The sequence below is a fragment of the Oryctolagus cuniculus genome, chromosome 9 (assembly GCF_051225735.1).
Source record: "Oryctolagus cuniculus isolate XC-2025 breed Fujian yellow rabbit chromosome 9, ASM5122573v1, whole genome shotgun sequence".
Lineage (NCBI taxonomy): Eukaryota > Metazoa > Chordata > Mammalia > Lagomorpha > Leporidae > Oryctolagus > Oryctolagus cuniculus.
Genome location: NC_142875.1, coordinates 85,080,308 through 85,104,759, shown reverse-complemented (window position 1 = coordinate 85,104,759; position 24,452 = coordinate 85,080,308). Strand labels below are relative to the sequence as shown.

The 24,452-nt window shown below is 46.8% G+C and overlaps 1 protein-coding gene across 8 annotated transcripts in view; it reads left to right on the top strand.

The window, feature by feature from the left end:
- MTUS2 (microtubule associated scaffold protein 2) overlaps window positions 1-24,452 on the top strand; it is a 663,520-nt gene that overhangs the window by 507,006 nt on the left and 132,062 nt on the right. For 6 of the 8 annotated variants that reach the window (XM_089304269.1, XM_051834132.3, XM_051834128.3 and 3 more), the window contains one exon: window positions 11,999-12,210. In XM_089304269.1, coding sequence (XP_089160395.1) covers window positions 11,999-12,210 — 212 coding nt within the window. Of the gene's footprint in view, window positions 1-11,998; window positions 12,211-13,587; window positions 13,755-13,888; window positions 14,127-24,452 lie in introns of those variants that run through there. The other 2 variants (XR_016213358.1, XM_089304273.1) reach the window with 2 other exon arrangements.

Genomic DNA, 24,452 nt, shown 5'->3' with positions numbered 1-24,452 from the left:
TCCCTGGTATGCAGGGATGGTTCAACATTCGCAAATCAATCAATGTGATTCACCACATTAACAGACTGCAGAAGAAAAACCATATGATTATCTCAATTGATGCAGAGAAAGCATTTGATAAAATTCAACACCCTTTCATGATGAAAACTCTAAGCAAATTGGGTATAGAAGGAACATTCCTCAATATAATCAAAGCAATTTATAAAAAACCCACAGCCAGCATCCTATTGAATGGGGAAAAGTTGGAAGCATTTCCACTGAAATCTGGCACCAGGCAGGGATGCCCACTCTCACCACTGCTATTTAACATAGTTCTGGAAGTTTTAGCCAGAGCCATCAGACAAGAAAAAGAAATCAAAGGAATACAAATCAAGAAGGAAGAAGTCAAACTATCCCTCTTTGCAGACGATATGATTCTGTACTTAGAGGATCCAAAGAACTCTACTAAGAGACTATTGGAACTCATAGAGGAGTTTGGCAAAGTGGCAGGATATAAAATCAATGCACAAAAATCAACAGCCTTTGTATACACAAGCAATGCCATGACTGAGAAAGAACTGCTAAGATCAATCCCATTCACAATAGCTACAAAAACAATCAAATACCTTGGAATAAACTTAACCAAGGACGTTAAAGATCTCTACGATGAAAATTACAAAACCTTAAAGAAAGAAATAGAAGAGGATACCAAAAAATGGAAAAATCTTCCATGCTCATGGATTGGAAGAATCAACATCATCAAAATGTCCATTCTCCCAAAAGCAATTTATAGATTCAATGCAATCCCAATCAAGATACCAAAGACATTCTTCGCAGATCTAGAAAAAATGATGCTGAAATTCATATGGAGGCACAAGAGACCTCGAATAGCTAAAGCAATCTTGTACAACAAAAACAAAGCCGGAGGCATCACAATACCAGACTTCAGGACATACTACAGGGCAGTTGTAATCAAAACAGCATGGTACTGGTACAGAAACAGATGGATAGACCAATGGAACAGAATTGAAACACCAGAAATCAATCCAAACATCTACAGCCAACTTATATTTGATCAAGGATCTAAAACTAATTCCTGGAGCAAGGACAGTCTATTCAATAAATGGTGCTGGGAAAACTGGATTTCCACGTGCAGAAGCATGAAGCAAGACCCCTACCTTACACCTTACACAAAAATCCACTCAACATGGATTAAAGACCTAAATCTACGTCCTGACACCATGAAGTTATTAGAGAACATTGGAGAAACCCTTCAAGATATTGGCACAGGCAAAGAATTTCTGGAAAAGACCCGGGAGGCACAGACAGTCAAAGCCAAAATCAACTATTGGGATTGCATCAAATTGAGAAGTTTCTGTACTGCAAAAGAAACAGTCAGGAGAGTGAAGAGACAACCGACAGAATGGGAAAAAATATTTGCAAACTATGCAACAGATAAAGGGTTAATAACCAGAATCTACAAAGAGATCAAGAAACTCCACAAAAACAAAACCAACAACCCACTTAAGAGATGGGCCAAGGACTTCAATAGACATTTTTCAAAAGAGGAAATCCAAATGGCCAACAGGCACATGAAAAAATGTTCAAGGTCACTAGCAATCAGGGAAATGCAAATCAAAAGCACAATGAGGTTTCACCTCACCCCGGTTAGAATGGCTCACATACAGAAATCTACCAACAACAGATGCTGGCGAGGATGTGGGGAAAAAGGGACACTAACCCACTGTTGGTGGGAATGCAAACTGGTCAAGCCACTATGGAAATCAGTCTGGAGATTCCTCAGAAACCTGAATATAACCCTACCGTTCGACCCAGCCATCCCACTCCTTGGAATTTACCCAAAGGAGTTTAAATTGATAAACAAAAAAGCGGTCTGCACCCTAATGTTTATTGCAGCACAATTCACAATAGCCAAGACCTGGAACCAACCTAAATGCCCATCAACGGTAGACTGGATAAAGAAATTATGGGATATGTACTCTTTAGAGTACTATACTGCAGTAAGAAACAACGAAATCCAGTCATTTGCAACAAAATGGAGGAATCTGGAACACATCATGCTGAGTGAAGTAAGCCAGTCCCAAAGGGACAAATACCATATGTCCTCCCTGATCGGTGACAACTGACTGAACACCAAAGGGGAAACCTCCTGAAGTGAAGTGGACACTATGAGAAATGGTGACTTGATCAGCATAGCCCTGACTGCTGATGGACAACTTAATACATTATCCCTCATAGTATTTTTTTTTGTCTGTTCTACTTGATATGACTGGTTTAATTCTGTAATTATCACACAGTTATTCTTGAGTGTTGAAAATTAACTGAAATGTGATCCCTGTTGAACGTAAGAGTGGGAATAAGAGAGGGAAGAGATGTGTAATTTGGGGCATGCTCGGGCTGACTTGCCCCAATTGGTAGAGTTGGAAACATACCAGGGGATTCCAATTCAATCCCATCAAGGTGGCATGTGCCAATGCCATCTCGCTATTCCAGGTGATCAATTTCAGTTCACAATTGATCATAATGAAAGGACTGAGAGTCAAGGGGAGCACATGGGCAAGTCTAGTATCTGCTGACACCAACCGATAGAATGGATAAAGGGGAGAGTGGTCCAGCATGGGAAGTGAGATGCTCAGCAGACTCATAGAATGGCGGATGTCCTAAATAGCACTCTGGCCTCAGAATCAGCCCTGAAGGCACTCGGATCTGGCTGAAAAGCCCATGAGAGTATTTCAGGCATGGAAAGCCAAGACACTCTGGCAAAAAGATCTCTGTGAGTGAGATCCCAGTGGAAAGAACAGGTCTTCAAAGAGGGAGGTGCCTTTCTCTGAAGGGAGGAGAGAACCTCCACTTTGACTATGACCGTGTCTAAACAAGATAAGAGTCGGAGAACTCAGGGGGCTTCCATAGCCTTGGAAACTCATAACTGGTGCATAGGGAGATTACTGATGCCATAAACAGGAGTGTCAATTTGTGAAGTCAACGGCAGGAGTCACTGTGCACTTACTCCTCATGTAGGATCTCTGTCCTTAACGTGCTGTACACTGAGGCTTAATGCTATAACGAGTACTCAAACAGTATATTTCACTTTGTGTTTCTATGGGGGTGCAAACGATTGAAATCTTTACTTAATGTACACTAAACTGATCTTCTGTAAAAAAAAAAAATTAATTATCAATTCCCAACTTGACTCTCACTGGGATTAAACATGACAATAGGTCTGATCTGATTTCATCATCATTTAAAAAAAATCATCTATTATTTTTCACTTTATGTTTCTGTGTGGGAGCAAACTGTTGAAATACTTACTTAAGGTATGCTAGGCTGATCTTCTGTATATTAAGATAATCGAAAATGAATCTTGACGTGAATGGAGGGGGAGAGGGAGTGGGAAGGGGGGGGTTGTGGGTGGGAGGGACGGTATGGGGGGGGAAGCCATTGTAACACATGAGTCGTACTTTGGAAATTTATATTCATTAAATAAAAGATAAAAAATAAAAAAAAAACAAAACAAAAAAAAAATTTATGTGGTTTTTAGCACATGCACAAGATTGCATAACTATCATCGTTAATTCCAGAACACTCAGTATTCCAAAATGAATCCATGCACCCCTTAGGAGTCATTACTGAAACTGAGCTTCCCTAAGTCCCTGGAAACCACTAGTCTACTTTTTGTTTTATGGATTTTGCTACTCTGGAGATTTCATATAAACATAATCGTGCAATATGTAACCTTTTGTGTCTGTTTCTTTCACTTAGCACACTGTTTTCAAAATGCATATGTGTGGTAGCGTGGATCAGTATTTTGTTCCTTTTTATGAATGAATGATATTCAGTTGTGTTGATATAACACATTTTGTGTATTTCTTTTTTTTTCCCAAAGAAACCTTTTATTTAATGAGTACAGATTTCATAGGTACAACTTTAGGAATATAGTGATTCTTCCCGCCATACCCACCACCCCATCCCCACTCCCACCCCATTTCCCCCTCCCTCTCCCATTCCCAGTCCAATTCTCCATTAAAATTCATTTTCAATTAACTTTATACACAGAATACCAACTCTATACTAAGTAAAGATTTCAACAATTTGCACACATACAAAAACACAAAATATAAAAAACTGAGAACAAGTTTTACTGTTAATTCTCATAGTACAACTCATTAAGGACAGAGGTCCTGCATGGGAAGTTAGTGCACAGTGACTCCTATTGTTGATTTAACAATTAACACTCTTCTGTATGACGTCAGTGATCACCTTAGAAGTAAGTCTGTAGGAAATGTATGTGGAACTATAGAGCTTCTCCCTCTCTTATTACCACTCTTATTTTTTACTGGGATCTATTTTCAATTGAGTTTTACATATATATGTTTAATTCTACGTTAAGTAAGTGTTCAACCAATGATATTAAGAAGAAGAAAAAAAGCTGTTCCTGGACTGTTAGTACATGGGCTGTTCAATTCATTGCTTCTCAAAGTGTCAATTTCACTTCTACAGGATTCCTTTTAGGTGCAGGTACCCTATTACTTATCACAGATCAGGGAGAATATATGGTATTTGTCCCTTTAGGACTGGCTTATTTCACTAAAAATGTCGTCTTTCAGGTTCATCCATTTTGTTGCAAATGACCGGATTTCATTTTTTTACCACTGTGTCATATTCCATAGAGTACATATCCCATAATTTCTTTATCCAGTCTTCAGTTGATGGGCATTTACATTGATTCCATGTCTTAGCTATTGTTAATTGAGGTGCAATAAACATGGGGGTGCAGATACCTCTTTTATTTGCTGATTTCATTTCCCTTGGGTAAATTCCAAGGAATGGGATGGCTGAGTCATATGGGAAGTCTACATTCAGATTTCTGAGGTATCTCCATACTGTCTTCTATAGTGGCTTTACCAGTTTACATTCCCCAAACAGTGGATTAGGGTACCCTTTTCCCCACATCCTCACCAGCATTTGTTGTTTGATGATTTATCTACATCAAACTAGAAAAGAATCTGCTCCTTTCTGGGGTTAGGAAATATCAACCTTTTGTTCCCCAGTGAGGGTGTAACTTGTTTAATGACTGGGTTGCTGCCCAGTCTCATGATTCCTGCTAGAAGGAGGTGCCCCACGTGCACACCACCTGCTCTTTGCGTTTCTCCACCACTCAGAAAACCCAGGTAAGCAGCTGCCAATGCTAAGTAGGAAAACATGAGGACATTTCAGAAAGTTCATGGGAAAAATAGAATTAGAAGATAAGTTTATTTTAGTGCAAATTTTGTTTTGTTTTGTTCGTGTTTGGAAATCCAAGCATAGTTTTGTTTTGTTTTGTTTTGTTTTGTTTTGTTTTCATTCTGGGCATTTCCCATGATCTTTTTGAAGATCTCTTGCAGTGTACCACTGGGCACAATTTTCTGAAATACATTCAGATTGGTTTGATCAAAATAAAGCCTATCCAAGTCCAAAATCACTCAGCACAAGTGCTCCCTCTGGGATCCTGCTGTCTGTTAAGATGTTGACTGAGCTCATGAAGTATTTTTCCTTAAACTGAGAAGCTATCAAAGTTGTGTCCTATAATCACTTTCTCTCTTGTTTGCAAGTATGAAGGTCATGGTCCTTCTCAGATGTTGTAAAAACATGCAGGTTCCAATGTGACGCTGGTTGCTTGTTGCTGTGCCCGTGAAGCTTCCCAGCTTTCAAATTACACTGACACTGTCCATGCTTTCGAGTCCTCTGGTAAGTGACCAGAAGACTGCGGATAAATTTTTAATACTCTCGTTCCATTTTCTCAGGCATGTCCTCTCCAGAGCTCAACCTTTGCACGCAAACTGTTTATAACTCAGCCTTGGCACGCACACTGTTTACATTCACCTTTGTGAGGTTAGTGACTTTGTCCTGAGGACCTCGGAGTTGCCATCCGTCACCCGGATCAGCAAAAATTCTGTCTGCCCCTATTCAGAGTAACTTATTCATTTTCCTGAGGGTAGTTTCAACTGATAGGCTAAGTCAAATGGGCTAAAAATAGAGACTGGGCAAGATTTGGACAAGAGGAGGGTGTTCTAGATGTAGAGTTTGTCCCCTCGCTCCTGTGGGACATGGTACAGATGGGGTAGTTAGTGTCTCTAACTTGGGCAGAGTGTTGAGACCCCTTGGTAGGGGTGAAAAGCCCTAAGAGGCAGCAGTGAATTAATGAGTCCCAGACAATGGACGCCCTGAGGGCAAGAACAGGAACTTGTTCCCCTACAGAGAAAGTGATCAAAGGGCTCAATTATAATTGTCCCCTGTGAACTGCAGGACATGAAGCTCTGTCACCGGAGAAGAGGCAGTGGATGTGGAAGCCGTGGGGTTCTTGTCTTCATGCTAGAAAGAATTCAGGCGTGAGACAGAGCGGAGTGATAAGGCTTTACTGGGGACAGGGCATCTGTCAGGACGGAAGGGACAGAGAGAGGGCCCAGTTGCTTGGACTGGGGGAGAGTGAGGTTACACGGCTAAATGGAGAGAATACTCCTGGACAGGCCAGGCGGGCGGCTCAGCAGAGGCAGAGAGCTGAGCATGCAGTCTGTTTGGACTCCCTAGGTTTTTTAGGGAGTCTGTTTACCCACCTCCCTCTCTCCAGGACAAAAGGCTGGGAGTCCTAGTGGTAGGGTTTGTTGGGTAAAAAAATTAGCAAATGTCTCCCCAGATTTGCTGACTTGCTGGGCAGAGTAGTGGGGCTTCCCTTAGGGTGTCTGTGAAGGTTTTATGGCCCCATATTATCAGGTCAGGTAACTCATTTGGTCTGGAGGAGAGAGAATGCTTCTGGGAGCTTCCCTTGGGGAGAAGGGCTGGGAGCACCTGGGAGGTTATCAGGGTCTGGGGCAGGACTCTGAAGTGCAAGATGCTGGACTTCTGGAGTTTCTGCAGTAGGTGCTGGTCTTCAGGCCTATCTCACACACACAGAGGTTCAATTTCCAACTTCCTACCTAAGTTTGACATCAGCTCTATCTGTAGGTCATGGCCGATGCTGGCCCTAACATCTTTCTGCTCATCTACATCATATAGAAGAGGTGCATGGGAACTAAAAGTCAATAGCTGTTGGGAAGGGTCCACAGCATTCAGTATTGAGTATTTCTACTGGTATTTCTGCTTTTTTTTTTTTTTTGTCACTTCACTTGAAGACTCCAAAATGATTAATAAGCCCCATTAATCTCAGCTTCCTCTCTCAGCTGGGTGGAAATCAGAAGGACAAGGGAGGCGACCAGAGCTTTGTGTCTTTGGTAAAAAACAACACAGATAAATAGGTTCTGCCTGCCTGCTTTGCTGCTTTGAACCTTAGACCACCAGAGAAGCAATAGGAAAGCTGCAAGGAGCAGGGAGGGAGACGATCAGATATTCCAGCATCTGGAAGTGTCTCTGGGGCAGGGGTGTGGTGTGACTCTCGTTTATGACCTGCAGGGCGGTTCTTCCTGAGAGTGTGGCTGTCGGAGGGCAGAAGGAATTCACCATCACCATTTTTTTTAAAGATTTACTTATTTATTTGAAAGTCAAAGTTACACACACACACACACACACACACACAGAGGGAGAAAGAGAGAGAGAGAGAGAGGTCTTCCATCCTCTGGTTCACTCCCCAGTTGGCCACAACAGCCATAGCTGCATCCATCAGAAGCCAGGAGCCAGGAGCTTCTTCCCTGTCTCCCAAGCAGGTGCAGGGGTCCAAGGACTTGAGCCATCCTCTACTGCTTTCCCAGGCCACAGCAGAGAGCTGGATCAGAAGTAGAGCAGCCAGGTCTTGAACTGGCACCCATGTAGGATGCTGGCACTGCAGGCGGCAGCTTTACCTGCTACATCACAGTGCCGGCCCCATCACCATTTTTCATCCTGGCATCCACCGTGTGCCCTGTGAGCTCCAGGCAGCCCCCATCCTCCAGAAGCTTTCCCTCCCATTAGCCCCTTACTCCCTAAGCAGATTACCATTTTTTCTGCATTTATGTGCTGGCTTCTGCGAGCAGACAGTGAAAGCAAACACCTGTCCTGCCACAGGTGGAGCTGACGGGGATGGGGAGGGGTCTTTCATCTTCTTTCAGCTTAGGCTCTCCACTCCCAGTGTGGCACAAGAGTCTACATTCATCTTGGTGGGTCACCCTGGTGATGGTTGGACATATGGATGGACAGGAAAGTAGGTAGCAAACCAGTACTTAAGGAAGTGAACTATTAACATAGTTAAAAACTGACAGCACATCAAAGACTACTGTTTTCAGGGAAGACTAAAAATACACCACTGGCAGAAAAATGATTATTAGTCTCAGGCAGAGATTAAATGTGATATATTTAGAAAATGGCAAAATGCTTTTTAGCTAAAAGTAGTAGAGAACCCCACAACCACCCTTGTTTCTCAACTTTTCTTTCCTACAGTCTCAGCTATGAGGCCTGAACCCTAGTCTATTCTGTGACATTGAACGGGTACCAAGCAGAGTCCCAACGAAGGGCGCTGGTGTCACAAGACAGCAAAGCTGCTGCCTGCTGTGTTGGTCCCCAAAAGTGATGCTCTCTGGAGAGCCTCTGTCTTAGCTCAGAACCTGGGTGGATGGCAGCCCCAGGAATAGAAATGGGAATTGAGTACACCATTGTTGGATAGAACTCTGGAATTTTGAGGACTGAGTAAAATATAATAATGATACCTATATCAAAGTCAGAGCCAAGAATAGGATGTCACTGATCCCTTCTGTATTGTCCATTTACCACTGAGAGTAATTTCTGACCTCATGATGATAGTGATGATGATGGTGATGACAATGGCAGTGATAATAATATTTAAAGGTAGCAGGTCCAAGTAGCCATCCCACCCAAGAATAAACCTGACAGCTAAAAACACGTGACTCTGTTGGTGCTTAAAGACACCTGCCAGCTCAGAGGTGACCTCCTTTAGCATAGATGGCAATGAGCTTTCATTCACTGAGCTGGAAGTAAGTTTCCTTATTTTCTTTAGGTTTCTGAAAGAAATGCCTTCTGTTTTACCAGTAGCAAGCACCTGATACCTTAGCACATTTAATGAAAGCACTGGAGTGTTTTGTAAACTCACCAGCCACAACAGTACAAAAGCAAAAAAATTGAGGTGGGAAAAAAATCCACCTTAGACCTCAGGTTGTTTCCTAAGATCACCAACAAACCACTCAGCTTTTACGTTTGTTTTGTTGGCAGATTTGAGAATGTTGAGATGTACTACATATTAAGATTGACTTGCCTACAATATGCTAGCGATTTTTCTAGAAGACTATGGAAACAGTTTCAAAGAAGGGATAATTTCACGTTCTGCCATCCCGTTCAGTCACAATAATTTAACTTGTGTCATGTGTGAAGTCACATCTCAATCTCTGATGACTTGTTAAAAGGAAGAAGTTGTAATTAAAATTAGTGTGGTTCCTGTTACATTAGCAATCAGAAGCATTGAGATCAATTAACCACTTTTCTCCTTAAAAGATGAGGCTCTTGAGTATTCACAAGCCCATAACCCTCCCAGGTTGCAGTGTATCAGGTTCTGAAGAGGTTGCTGTTGGCTGATTTGTTTTGTATGTTGCACTCTGATATTTTAGAGGAGAAAACAACAAACAGGGAAGAGAGAGCACTTGAAATATTCAAGGTGATTGATGATCACTGTGGCCGGTGTCCATGGCTGACCTGCCTGTGCGAAGGGAAGGATGCACCCTTGGGGTGTGGGTCCATGGTCAACCACAAGGTTCTCCAGCTGCCTGTGGATTCCAGGTCTCTCCCAGCCTTGCACACAGCAATGGGGTCCCAGGAAGACACCTGCTCCCCATGAGTCTTTGATTATGATGCATGGCTTTCCTAGGATGGATGGATGGTGGGTGGATAGGGGTCTTTCTTGCCTTCCCGCCTTCCAGCTTCAGCCTTAAAGTTGCCTCTTCTTGACCCTCCCTCATCCCAGGCAGAACTCCTGGTGCCACAGCACCTCATATTTGTGTGGTGGCAGCCGGACCTCAGAGGGCTTTTGTGGGCCAGGGTAAGGAGTAAGGACTTTCTTCTTACTGTGATGGAGAGCAGTTAGGAGAGGAGGAGGGCCAGCGCAGGTCAGGAGCTGGCTCACATTTGCAAAGATCATTCTGGCCACAGTGTGGGGAAGGATGAGAAGAAGCAAGACTTCCCATGAGAAGATAAGGGGTGATGGTGGCTTGGGCTAGACTTGTAGCCATGGAGGTGGTGTGAATTCACTTTGGAGGAATATGTTGGAGGGGACCTGATAGTGTTCTGGTGCAGGAGAGGTAGTCAGGGTTTCGACTTGAACTTGATGTTGAAGAACAGGGTCACTAGAGCAACCACCTGAAAGAGGGGAAGGGACACTGGGGCAGTTCAGAGGTTGCTAGGTAAAGAGATTTCTTAATCTGTATTTTTGGGGTGGTACCACTATGGACTCATGCAGATTCGTTGATTTATTGCTTTGTAGCCAATTACAGTTATTTTTCTTTTTGATAATCAAGTTGTCCCAGAACTTTGGTCAGGAGGAGCCCCTCCAAGCTGGCTGCATGTTCTGCTGCCCTGCTCACCATCAACCTCAGGGAATTTCTAGCACAAGGTACCTCAGACCAGCCTTGCACTTTCCTTTTACCACATCTGGAATGAGCTGTTTATCCAAGGAGTCTCCGTTGTTGTTAGTGAGAAAAGGTATAAAGAAAACAGGAACTGGATGTTTGGCGTATTCATTGCCACTGGGGTATCATTGCTTCCAGACCCTTCCAGAGACAAGAATGGCAAAGCGGCTTTCTGCTTGTGTAATCCTGAATTCGTAGTGATGTATGCAATTCAAATTTAATACAGCAGGCCTTCTCTTAACTATCTAGTTCTATATATGTCATTTTTGTGTTGAATGAAAATTTTGGAACCTAATAAAATTAACATACCTCTTTACTAAATATATAAAATCATTTCCAAAATCGCAATACTAATATCATTACTTGCAAAAAACCTCCAGGTAAAGCCATTCTTTTTTTTTTTTTTTTTTTTTTTTTTTTTTTTTTTGACAGGCAGAGTGGACAGTGAGAGAGAGAGAGAGAGAAAGGTCTTCCTTTACCATTGGTTCACCCTCCAACCGGCACACCGCGCTGATCCGATGGCAGGAGCCAGGTACTCATCCTGGTCTCCCATGGGGTGCAGGGCCCAAGCACTTGGGCCATCCTCCACTGCACTCCCGGGCCACAGCAGAGAGCTGGCCTGAAAGAGGGGCAACCGGGACAGAATCCGGCGCCCCGACTGGGACTAGAACCCGGTGTGCCGGCGCCGCAAGGCGGAGGATTAGTCTAGTGAGCCGCGGCGCCGGCCTCAAGTAAAGCCATTCTAAAAGAAATATAGGAGTCACCAGGTTATTGTAAGTTTGTCTTTCATCTGGATTGATTAGCTTATTTCCCATGAGACATTTTCAAAGAGTAACCCCCTTTAAGAAAAATAAAAAGCAACTGCCTCAACTCTCTAAACAGGTATAGAAGAAACGTTAGAAGCTGAAAAGAATTTGGCAGTATCATCTATTAATCTTTTTCCAAGCATGAAACTTTGCACTGAGAACCATATAAATAGTGCAAATAACTTAAATGTCTGTTTTTTCTTTTAATACTTAAAATGGCAAACCACAAGCAATTCCATCTCTGTGCTCACTTTTGATGTACTCCTCTCTAGATGAAGCTGCTGTCAGGTTTGGTTTGATTTTGTTTTTAATTTATTTGGGAGGCAGAGAGACAGACAGACAGACAGATCTTCTATCTGCTGGTTCGCTTCCCAAATGCCTGCAACAGCTAGGACTGGGCCAGGCCAAAGTCAGGAGCCAGGAATTCAATCCAGGTTTTGCACAAGGGTGGCAGAGACCCAGCTACTTGAACCATCAGCACTGCTTCCCAGAAAGCTGGCTGGAGCCAGGGGCCGCCTCCTGGACACAGGCTTTCCAGCTGCCTGCTCCCTGTTGTGCTATGTGTGCTGAGCATTTTTTCACAAGTGACTGGATTTTTGTTGTTGTTGTTGTTTATAGGCTACCCAAAGCAGAGAGCAGCAGCTCCTCGGAACGGATTTGCACCCAAGCCTGACCTGCAGGCGCGCGAGGCTGAGAGGCAGCTGGTGCAGCGGCTGAAAGACAGGTGCGAGCGGCAGGCCCGGCTGCTCGGCCTCGCCCGTGCGGAGCTGAGAAGGGCCGTCTGCGGCTTCGACGCCCTTGCCGTGTCCACGCGGCATTTCTTTGGAAAGGTGAGGCCCCATTGGAAGACTGTGGAAGGGCTCACGTTCAGGGGATGGGCAGGCGGGGGGAGGTGATGGTGGCAGGCTGCGGGTGTTTTCGCATGGTTTGGGGGTTAGACTTGAGTTTTGATTGTCAGAAGGTCATGGCAGCATCCAGTCATGTTTGGGGAGCCAGATTTATCCTTAGGTGGCAAAAAATAAATTGGTTCAGGAAGACTGATGAATAAGCTTGATTGCAAAAACGCAAAGGTGTGAAGGAAGAAAGAAAAAGATACAGGTGAACATTTCTGAAGGAAGTGGAGCAGGTGAGATGAGTGGGTCCTCAAGTGTCTGCTCGCTTCTGCTCCGTCTCAGTTCTGTTCCCCTTGGCTGTTGATGGGAATGCAATACACAGGCCGAGTGGTTGTAGGGGGGAGGGTGTCTCATCAGGTCCCTGATCACGGTGTCACAGCATGAGGCAAGGTGGGGGTCCTGCCTGCACCCTCGGTTGTGATGATGACAACACAGGGATCACTGGTTTCTTCTCAGCAAGTGTCTGGGGGGCTCCTGGGACCACCCAGCCTCTGTGTTTATTAGCAGGAAGGCAGTTCAGCTTCCTAGCTCCTGGACAGCGAAGGGGGAGGCTGGTGGCCGCCTGGTGTCTGGCTGCCACTGTGTGCCACCTCGAAGTGGCCACAACCCAGCCTCCTTGCAGGAGGAAATGAGCATGGACTCGGGGATCTGGACCTTGTGAATGGGCTTTCTGCATCTCAGAGATGCCCCCCTGCTGTCTCTGAATGGGAGGAGATAGAAATGCTCTCCACATAAGAAAGTGGATGGACTGAAGTTCCGGCTAAGTTAAAGAAGAAACGCAGGAGACTTCAGTGTAAGTAGCGTCACGCGTGCTGGTGCCTGCTTCATTTACCCTCTGAGCCTTAAAAGGTGGAGCACCTGGCCCTTGGGATGACTGCTGCTCCTCCGCACACACGCATTTTTCCAACTCCTCCTCTCCCTTCAACTCTCCAGGTGTTTTTGATGTAGGTAAGGTAGCGGTGTGGGGAAGGGACGTATTTGCAAAGCAAGAGAAACAATCATCCAAAAGTTTAACAGAGCATAAGGACAAGAGATAGTCCAGGGGATGTCTAACCTGTTGCCACAATGCTTTGTGGTCAGGGGGAAGCCTGATTTGTTGCAAATGGGACAGAGACTTGGAGGAGCCAGAATGGAGAGAGAGGCAGGACTTGGGGTGAATAGAGAGGACGCAAGAGCATTGTGTGGGAAGGGAAGCCCCGGAGCCTGCATCTGCATAGGGCGCCCCCTGATCGTTGTGCTGAAATGATGTGTGTGTCCCAAAAGCAGTGCCCCACAGAGCCTGCTCCAAGTACTGTGCCTGCTTCTGCTCTTAAGTCTCTAGGGGAAGGAATTTCAGAGCCAACCGCTCAAGACCAAAATATTCCCAGTCTCCAGGGATGGGATCCCCAGCCATGCCCAGGCAGCTCTTTGAAGTGCTAAGAACCCCAGGCCTGGAGTGCAGGCCATGGAAAACATCATGGGAGGTGGAAAATAAAGCTCAGGTCAGCATCTTCTCCTTGTTTATGAAAGATCCCCAGGGCCAGCGCTATGCTGTAGTGGGTAAAGCTGCTGCCTGCAGTGCCAGTATCCCATATGGACACCGATTGGAGTCCCAGCTGCTCTGCTTCCCATCCAGCTCTCTGCTATGGCCTGGGAAAGCAGTAGAAGATGGCCCAAGTTTTGGGCCCCTGCACCCATGTGAGAGACCTGGATGAAGCTGCTGGCTCCTGGCTTCGGATCGGCGCAGCTCCAGCCATTGCGTCCAGTTGGGGAGTGAACAGCAGATGGAAGACCTCTCTGTCTCTCTCTCTCTCTCTGCCTCTCCTCTCTCTGTGTAACTCTGACTTTCAAATAAATAAATAAATCCTTTTTTTAAAAAAAAAAAGACTGATGGGCCCATTCAGTTCCTGTCTCATACTCTTTGTCCTAAAGGGTCTACTTTTAAAAAATTAAATGACACTTTTTTGAAGGCGGAAACTCATTTTAATCTTTTCATTACTGAAAAAATATATTGATTGATTGATTGTCATGTTATTTTGAAAGGCAGAGAGACACAGAGAGGACAGAGACCTTTCATCCCTGGCTTACTTTCCAAGTGCCTGCAGCAGCCAGAGCTGGCCGGGGCCAGGCAGAAACCAGGAACCTGGAACTCAGTCTGGGTCTCCTACCCAGGTGCCAGGGTCCCTGTGTCACCAGCAGCGGCCAGCTTCCCTCAGTTCCTTTTCGCCAGCAGAGTAATGAGTTGTAGTTCAGGGAGACCAAAGTAGAGCTGTTAAAACAAAAAGTTTACTGGGGCAGGTGTTTAGCCTCGTAGTTAAGACCCCTGGGTCCCACACTGGAATAACTGGAATAATTCCCAGTCCTGCTCCCAATCCCAGCTTCCTGTTCGTCAGACCCTGGGAGGCAACAATGATGGCTCAAGTAGCTGACTTCCTGCCACCTGCATAAAAGACCTGGATTGATTTCCCAGCTCCCACTTCGGTCTGGCCACTGTAGGTGTAGGGAAATGAACCAGAAGATGGGAATTCGCACTCTCTCCCTCTCAAATAAATAAATAAAAGTTTACTAAAGTAAGTTCTGAGAGAGGAGTGGACCCATAGAAACAGCACGTGGCCCCCTTTCTTCCTGGTTTGGGGCTTTCACCCCTGAATCACCATTGCCTCAGTCACGTGGCCAAGATGTCATGATTGGCATTTGTGATTGACATCTGGGAGTTGCATACCCTTAGGCCCTGTGTGCATGTGGCTACAAACTAGACTTTTCTAGGTTGGCTGAGCCCCCATTGTATCAGGATACTGTAACAAGTCCCACTGCAAAAGAGGGTGGCCTTGGGAGAGTCCCAGGTGAGAGCAGGGTCCTTGGTTTCACCCCTGGCAGCGGGAGGGCCCTGTGGCTCTTCCCCAGTCACCCGTGTCTAAGGGTCTGCCTGATGCAGAGTCCTTGAGCCATCACCTGCTGCTTTTCATGGTGCACATTAACAGGAAGCAGGATCAGAGACACAGTAGCCAGGACTCGAACCCGGCACTCTGATGTGACATGCGGGAGCCTCAAAGCAGAATCTTTTTTAAATTTAATTTTAATTTTAAAAATTTTAAGGTAAACAGATTTCATGTATTTCATATATACAGATTTAGTTCCCGCCTTGCCCTCCCTCCCTCCCTGCTCCCCCTCTCCTGTTCCCTCATCCTGGAGTCATTTAAACACCAGGGCTGTGCAGCTCCCCTCAGGTGCTGGGGAAAGCCTATTCCTGGGGAAGCTCCCTGCTGTGTGGCCATCATGAAAATATGAGGTAGGTTATTCTTTGGGGAAAAATCATTTAAATAACAAACTCCCATAGAGTATCTAAAACTTGTATCCTTTTCTATGGATGTTGTGAATTTTTTTAATATATTTATTTATTGGAAAGGCAGAATTATAGACAGAGGTGGAGACAGAGATTAGAGAGAGGTCTTCTATCCGATGGCTCACTCCCCAAAAAGCTGCAAGGGCCAGAGCTGTGCCAATCTGAATCCAGGAGCCAGGAGCTTCTTCCGGGTCTCCCATGTGGGTGCAGGGGCCCAAGTACTTGGGCCATCTTTTACTGCTTTCCCAGGCCATAGGAGAGAGCTGGATCGGAAGTGGAGCAGCTGGGACTTGAACTAGTGCCACATGAGATGCCAGCACCGCAGGTGGTGGCTTTACCTGCTATGCCACAGCGCCGGCCCTTGTTATTTCTTACAGCTTCTTCAGGAGCAGCACCTAGAGAGGCGAGTAGATTGCTGGGGAGTAGTTGCCCAGGCAGCCTGAGCCCTCTCCCATCTCCCCTTGGTGCCTGGTTCCTAGACGGTATAACTGACATGGCGGCTTTTGCTGTGGTTTCCCATGTGGGACTAGAACTGGCATCTCGTTGCCTGTAAGGAGTCTGGGTAGAAGCTGTCCTCCATGTAACCCATCCCTCCTGCTCTCATTCCCTCTCTCTCCCCCCTCTCTCTCATACACACACACAAACACACAGAGTACATTCTCCATGGTTCCCAAGACAGGCAGCTTCCACCCTGGGCATTCTGTTTCATGCCACACCCCCTAGATCCATGGGAGAGGTGAGTGCTGAGTCTCAGATCCTGACTTCCCACTCCAGAGAAGAGGAGAGGAGAGGCACTCCGATCCCCAGAGCACAGAGTGGAGCGTGCTGATGTCCGTGCAGCTGAGAGCTCCAGGGGATGGAGGAGGAGAGGTGCCTCCAGCTGGGGCACCCGGGGCCCTCCCAGAGGAGGATGCTTGTGAGCTCAAAGGGGGCTTGCATCTCAGAAGGCGGGGGGGGGGGGGGAGGCTTAGGCAAGAGAGTGGCTAGCTGGGAAAGGGCTGGACCGTGGGCAGAGGGTGAAGGCCTTCATTTGCCTAAAGCGCGGAGCGTGAGACTGAGAATCCCTGGGCATGAGACTGTGGAGATCCGGGCCTTGAATACAATAAACGAGAGGGCAGTTTTGGGTGCAAAACAGGAGTGTTTTCCTGGCTGAGAGGTGGGTGACAGGAGGAAACTCCAGGCCAGTGGAACAAAGAGGGGGCTCTGGGAGAAGGTGAGTGGGCTTGGGGGTCGATGGAAAGCAGAGGGCAGAGACAGGGCCTGGAGACCCAGTTGTGAGCCTGACAATCCGAGGGGAGATCCAACGTGCCCTGGGCAAGGGACGTAGGTTGGACCCGCCCTAGCCCAGCCCTGACAGCAGCCATGAGGATGTCATGGGACTGTGGAAAGCTGTGCTGAGAACATGGGATCTGTGTGCAGGAGGAGCTGGAAGTGTTAAAGGGGACCTGGGCCTGGGTCCCTGTTAGGACATCTCTGGAGCATCCATGAACCCTCAAGGTCCCGGGGGAGATAAAGCAACACCAAGAAACCCAGAGGGATGGGTGTGGTTCCTTCAAAACACACTTCCGGCTCAGATGTCACCTGTCCCTTTAAAACTCAGGGCATTGTGGCACAAGGTGTTAAACCCCAGCTTGGGACACCCACCTGCCATATCAGAGTGCCTGGTTCAAGGTATTCCGCTTCCAATCCAGCTTCCTGCTGATGTGCCTGGGAGGCAGCAGGTGATGGCTCAAGGACTTGGGCCCCTGCCACCCACATCAGAGTCCTGGTGGAGTTCCTGGCTCCTGGCTTTGGCCTGGGCCAGCCTTGGCTCTTGGGGATTGGGGAGTGAGCCAGAAGCTACAAGGGCTGCCTGTCTCTTTCTCTGTCTCTCCCTCTCTCCCTGTTAATCTGCCTTTCAAATAAATAAATCTTCAGGAGGTAAAACCTGGAGCTCCCACCCCCACCTTTAGGGGTGTCCTGCGTGTCCCCCACCCCTTCCAGGTGTTCAGTGGGGCTCTGGGTATTTCTCCTACAGGAACGTGTACTGTCCTGCGTGTACCAGCTCCTGCAGGCGTCCAGTGTCTCCATAAGGGACTCAAGGTGCTGGGGGTCAGGGGTGCACTAAGAGAAGTCAGTTTAGGGTCCTGCGTAGATGCCATTAGTAGGAGTGTGCGCACAGAGGAGCCACAGGACAGCATCTGGGGAAACAGTCTGTGCTTCCCCCCAGCCCTGGGGGAGGAGCCAGGGTGGGAGCAGGGCCCTGCAGGTGTGACACAGAAGGTGAGGAAATTTGGAGAGGTCAGGTGGGGCAGGGGTTTCTTCAAGGTGAGACTGATGGACATGCGGGGTTGGGGGAGGCAGCCTGAGGGAGAACCCGAGTTATGCATGCGGAGGATAAGAAAGTTTTCCGTGTTCCTCTGAGACCTCACGGCTTAGCGGACTGGGGGCCCTTCGGCCGGTGAAGAGAGCGCTTCGCCCCATGAGAAGTGGCAATGGCGCCATCTACAGGGCGTTGTGTGGAAATGAAAAATCCGTGCGGAGAAGCTCAGGGCCGCCCAAATTCCAGGAGTGTTTCAGGACAGGTGTTCCCAGTAGTGTGTGCCGCAGACCCGCTTTCTCCACACACTCAGCTGGAACTGAAACACACAGCCACATCCACTTTTTCATTTCATTCCTGACAATCAAATTACCACGACAGCAAGAGTAAGATTTATGGGGGTACAGGCGGTTTGCCTAGCAGACAATTCATCAAGGCAGTTATAGGCTGCACAGGCCGAACAGTGAAAAGTATCTATACCTTTAATTCAGTCCCGGGAGAGTGGCAGCTTCTGTCCACCGAGATACAGAAGGAGAAGCATTTAAAATCGCACAGTATCAGGAATGGCGCTGTGGTGTAGTGGGTAAAGCCACCGCCTGCAGTGCCGGCATCCTATATGAGCGCCAGTTCAAGACCTGGCTGCTCCACTTCTGATCCAGCTCTCCGCTGTGGTCTGTGAAGGTGCTAGAAGGTGGCCCAAGTCCTTGGGCCCCTGCACCAAGTCCTTGGGCCCCTGCACCTGCATGGGAGACCCGGAAGAAGTCCCAGGCTCCTGGCTTCGGATTGTTGTAGCTCTGGCCCTTGAGGCCATTTGGGGAGTGAGCCAGCAGATGGAGGACCTCTCTCTCTCTCTCTCTCTCTCTCTCTCTCTCTCTTTCTCTAGCTCTGCCCTTCAAACAAATAAATAAAATCTTTTTTAAATTCCATTACATGACAGTTTTCTCTTGGAATAGACTGATCCTAAGGTATGCTCTGACGACATGGGCATGGGTGTGAGTTGATACAGCTCCTCAAATGCTTCTCCAAGAGGAGCTCAGTGACTCCAAACATAGAGTATTGATGAGGAGAGGGAGGTGTTGATTATGCTCAATCAAGACAATGGGATACACTCACTGAAATATCACACACTACCTTACACCTGTGTGCAATTACTAAATGTTAATTTTAAATGTTTTACTTTGGGGAGATGGACATGCTGCTAACATCCCATGTTTAATACATGCATCAAATTACTACACTGTACCCCGTAAATATGAACATTAAAATAATTTTTAAAAATTCTTCTTCAATACTATTACCCTAAATTGTGTTTCCAACTGAAAGAAAACAGGAGCCAGAATTATTTTTTGAATTTATTTTTATTTGGCAGAGTGGCAGAGAGAGAGAGAGCACACACTAAAGTGAGATCTTTCATTTAGTAGTTCACTCCCCAAATGCCTGCAAGAGCCAGGCTGAAGCCAGGAAGCCAGGAACTCCATTCAGGTTTCTCACGTGGATGGCAGGGACCCAAACGTTGAACCGTTTCCTGCTGCTTTCCAGGGTGCACACTAGGAGGAAGCTGTGTCAGAAGCAGAAGTGGGACTTGATCCCAGGCACTCTGATACAGGATTCGGGCAGCTTAACCCACTGAGCCACAACACTCACTCCTCTATATTTATTTGAAGAGCAAGACAGAGAAAATAAAAGAGGAATGGAGAAGGAAACCAAGAATAAATGCAAGGAGTAGAAAACAGTACAAAGGCGCTACAAAATACATGTTAAAAATAGAGCTAATCAGGCAGGCGCCGCGGCTCACTAGGCTAATCCTCCACCTGCGGCGCTGGCACCTCGGGTTCTAGTCCCAGGTGAGGCGCCGGATTTTGTCCCAGTTGCTCCTCTTCCAGTCCAACTTTCTGCTGTGGCCTGGGAAGGTAGTGGAGGATGGCTCAGGTCCTTGGGCCCCTGCACCCGCTTGGGAGACCAGGAAGAAGCACCTGGCTCCTGGCTTTGGATCAGCGCAGTGCTCCGGCCGCAGCGGCCATTTTGGGGGTGAACCAATGGAAAAGGAAGACCTTTCTCTCTGTCTCTCTCTCACTGTCCACTCTGCCTGTCAAAAAAAAAAATAGAGCTAATCAGAAGCAAAACTATAAACACCATGACTCCTGTTGAAAGTACGGTGATCCTACTTGATTGCACCTGATCCATGGAGGATGTGTTTCAAGAACCCACATGAGTGACTGAAACTGCATGGAACCTTACGTGTACTTACATACCTGTGATGAAGTTTAATTTAAAAGTGAGGCATACAAAGAGATTGACAACAGTAACTAATGATGAAGTAGAACAACCAGAACCATTTGTTGTAGTCAAAGCTGTATGAGTGATGAATGTGGCCTCTCCCTCACATGTCTTACTGTGCTGTACCTGCCCTTTCTCCTGTGGCAAGGCGAGATAATACAGTGCCTGCCTGGTGAGGTAAAGTGTGGTGAATGGCAGAGGCATTGTGACGTAGCATCAGGCTGTTGGGTAAGGGTAAGAGTCACTTGAACCCGTTGGGCACTGAGGTATTGCACAGTTGACCTGATAACTGAAGCAGCTACTTAGTGACTATTGGGTGGGTAGCAAACACAGCGTGAAAACGCTGGACAAAGGATCCCAGGCAGGATAGAGCAGGACAGCGCAAGATTTCGTCACATCGCTCCTTTTTTGTTTTTTGTTTGTTTTTGAGAATGGCATGGAGTGGGCTTCCAAAAGAGGAAAAATCCCCAAAAAGGACCTTCTAGCACTGGTATTTTTAAGCACAATTTCAAAGGAAAAAAAACTTGACAATCAGATTGGCATTCAGTTGCCAGGTGGGGACAAAACCCAAAGGACCTGATTTACAATCCTTTATCCTACCTGGCTTGCTGATGATAAGACAAAGAGTGGGACAGGGAACTTGTTTTCACGGTAAACCACACCACTCCTTTTAAATCTTACCAGTTGTCCAAAAGAAAGAATGAAGGAGGCGGGAGGGTGAGAGTTTGGGCAGGAGGGAGGGTGGGGGGAAGTATCACTGTGCTCCTAGATCTGTATATGTAAAATGCATGGAATCTGCTCACCTTATATAAATTAAAAAATTGAAAAAGCAGAACTGCAAGTTATAGAGTGGGAGAAGATAATCAAAAGCATGTATCTATTGAATTTCATATCAAAGTTATATAAAGAATTTCTGAGATTAAAAAGGAAAATAAACTTGTAAATTGTTTATTTCTGGAATGTTCCATTTAATATTCAGACCCCAGTGGACTGCAGGTGACTGAAGCCAATGAAAAATAAAAACAGGAAATGGGATACTACTGTGAAGGACAGAGTAGGACTAATTAGCTAGCACTAATCAGAAGAGAATGGGGGCACTTGCTTAGTGCTACAATTAGGCTGCTGCTCAAGTCACCCATATCCCATATCAGAGTGCCCGGGTTTGAGTCCCAGATCTGCTTCTGATTCCTTTTTTTTTTTTTCAAGACTTATTTATTTATTTATTTGAAAGGCAGATTTACAGAGAGGCAGAGGCAAGGAGAGAATGAGAGGTCTTCCATCTGCTGGTTCACTCCCTGAATGGCCACAATGGCCAGAGCTGTGCTGATCCAAAGCCAGCAGCTTCTTCCAGGTCTCCCCTGGGGGTCCAGGGGCCAAGGATTTGGGCCATCTTCTACTGCTTTCCCAGGCCATAGCAGAGAGCTGGATTGGTAGTGGAGCAGCCGGGACTCAAACCAGCGCTCATCTGAGATGCCAGCACTGCAGGCAGCAGCTTAACCCACTACGCCACAGTGCCAGTCCCTTGCAGAGTTCTCATCAGACACCATGGAGGCCAGAAGGCAATGGAATATTTTCATTTGTGAGACAAAACGGTCAACCTGGAATTCTGTATGCAGTGAAAATATCCTTTAGAAATGAAGGTGACGTGCAGGCATTCTCAGAGGAAGAAAAACTGAAAGAATTCGTTGTGTGCATTCCTTGTCTGAGAGGACCAAGGACTTGTCCCACAGAAGGTAAATAACACCCAAGAACAGTGGGTATGGAGAGGAATCGTAAACATCTAGGTAAACCCAAGACACTCTTATTTCTTCTACTAAGTTCTTTCAAATCTATCTGAAAGTTGAAAGCCAGAGTATCCCAATGTCGAATGGAGTTTGTAGTGCGCCTTAGATGTGACTCATGAGATGCGTGACGCCCCTCACCCCCGGGAGGGGGTGACCAGGGATCCATGTGGCAGGTGGGTGTCCACACACCACGGGATGGGAGGTTGGTCAAGGACTTGCTGGGACCACGCTGTGAAAAGTGACAGCTGCGCATTGTGACTCTCAGTAAATCAAAATGACAGCCTAGAAATGTCGCTCCCCCTCTTCGTGGAGGAACGACACAGGACCCTGCGCTGTTCTTTCGTCTGCTCGGCCCTCCCCGGGTTTGCTGCTGGTTCTTCCCAGGTTGGCTACTATCCCTTCCACCTCCGTGGAAGGGCAGTTCCCCCTGGCCACATTCCCCACTTCCGCAGGGGAGCGGCACACCGCCGGCCAGCTCTCTCGGGGGCTGCACAGGTGTTCCCCTTAGATGTTCCCCTTAGATGTTCCTGGTGCATGCCGTCTCTCTCCTCCTTTATAGTCCTCCTCCGCCAATCCCAACTCGGCTGCCCACACGCCGAGTACGCTGCTCTCCTCCAATCAGGAGCGAGTCCTACAGTTTATTGGCTGAACTGGAGGCACCTGTGTAGAAGCTGTTTTCTTCTCCCAGCGCCATATTGTGGGAGAGCAGATGCATAGAATAAGTCTTAATTCCAGTAACTCAGTCTAGTCCGGATTGCTCCCCACATAGAAAGTGTCCAAATGACCCAAACAAGCACAGGAAGGGAGGAACAGGGAAAAGAAACAGAACAAACAATAAAATGGCAGATTTCAATTCAAACCTCAGTAATTGCATTAAACGCAATGCAATTATTTCAACCAGGCAAACAATGCAATGCAATTACTTCAGCCACAGCAAATGATGGCTGGGCCAAGTCTGCTTTTGGAAGTAAAGTTTTATTAGCACACAGTCACCCTCATTCCTTTGCCGCCTGTCTGTAGCTGCTTCCTCCCTACAACTGCAGAGGTGAATAATGCAAGAGACTGCAGGCCGCAGAGCCCAGCATTGTGTGGGCCTTTGCAGGAAGCTGTGGTTCAAATGTGTCTCCCCAAAGTCCATGGATTGGAAACTTAATCTTCATATGTTAGTGGTATTTGGAGGTGGGACCCCTGGGAAATAATGGGGTTACATGAAGTCAGGAGTGTGAGCCCTCCCCCACCCCAGTGGCATTCCTGGATTTATAAGAAGAGACCCAGGCTGGCCCGCCTGCTCTGCCCCACCAGAATATAACAGCAGGAAGGTCCTCAGCACGTGCCAGCAGATGCCAGTGCCACAAGAGCAACCTCTGTCTTCATATGTGACCGAGTCTGTGGTGTTCAGCTTCAGAAACATAAAATGGGCGTATGACATAGGAAAAGTTTATCCAACTCAGCTCTGAACACCGCCTTTAAACGACTTGGGCAGGTGCTATAGCACAGCGGGTTAAGCCAGCACTTGGGGCGCCTGCATTCCGGCAGAGAGGGCCTGGGATGGAGTCCCACCTCTGCTTCTGATCCAGATACCTGCAGATGCACAGCCGGGAGCCAGCAGGTGATGGCTCAGAGGCTGAGTCCCTGCCGTTCACCTGGGGCGCTGGATGGAGTTCCAGGCTCCTGGCTTTAGCATGCTCAGCCTCAGCTGTGTGAGCTTGTGCAAAATGAACCAGCAAATGGAAGCTACCCCCACCTTGCTTTCTCTCTGCCTTTCAAATAAATAAAAATAAATGAGTAAACTCTAAAAAGACTAAGATTGCCGGACTGTGTGTGGAGATGAGGGCTGGCTCTATGTCACCAACAAGCAGTGCACTTCCAGTATAATGATATACCTAAGTCAAAAGTAAAAGGGCAAAAAATGGAAGCACAAATCAAAATAAGCTGATTGGGTTGTATTAATTTTAGACAAAATACATTTCAAAGCAAAAAATTTTACTTTTTTTCTTTTAATAGAAAATGCATTTTGGCCGGCGCCGCGGCTCACTAGGCTAATCCTCCACCTTGCGGCGCCGGCACACCGGGTTCTAGTCCCGGTCAGGGCACCGGATTCTGTCCCAGTTGCCCCTCTTCCAGGCCAGCTCTCTGCTGTGGCCAGGGAGTGCAGTGGAGGATGGCCCAAGTGCTTGGGCCCTGCACCCCATGGGAGACCAGGAGAAGCACCTGGCTCCTGCCATCGGATCAGCGCGGTGCACCGGCCGCAGCGCGCCAGCCACGGTGGCCATTGGAGGGTGAACCAACGGCAAAAAAGGAAGACCTTTCTCTCTGTCTCTCTCTCTTACTGTCCACTCTGCCTGTCAAAATAAATAAATAAATAAATAAATTTTTTAAAAAATTAAAAAAACAAATGCATTTTATCTTTTCTTTTTTTAAAGATTATTTATTTGAAAAGCACGTTAGAGGGAGGAAGAGACAGAGAGGGAGAATTTTCATCCACTGTTTCGCTCTC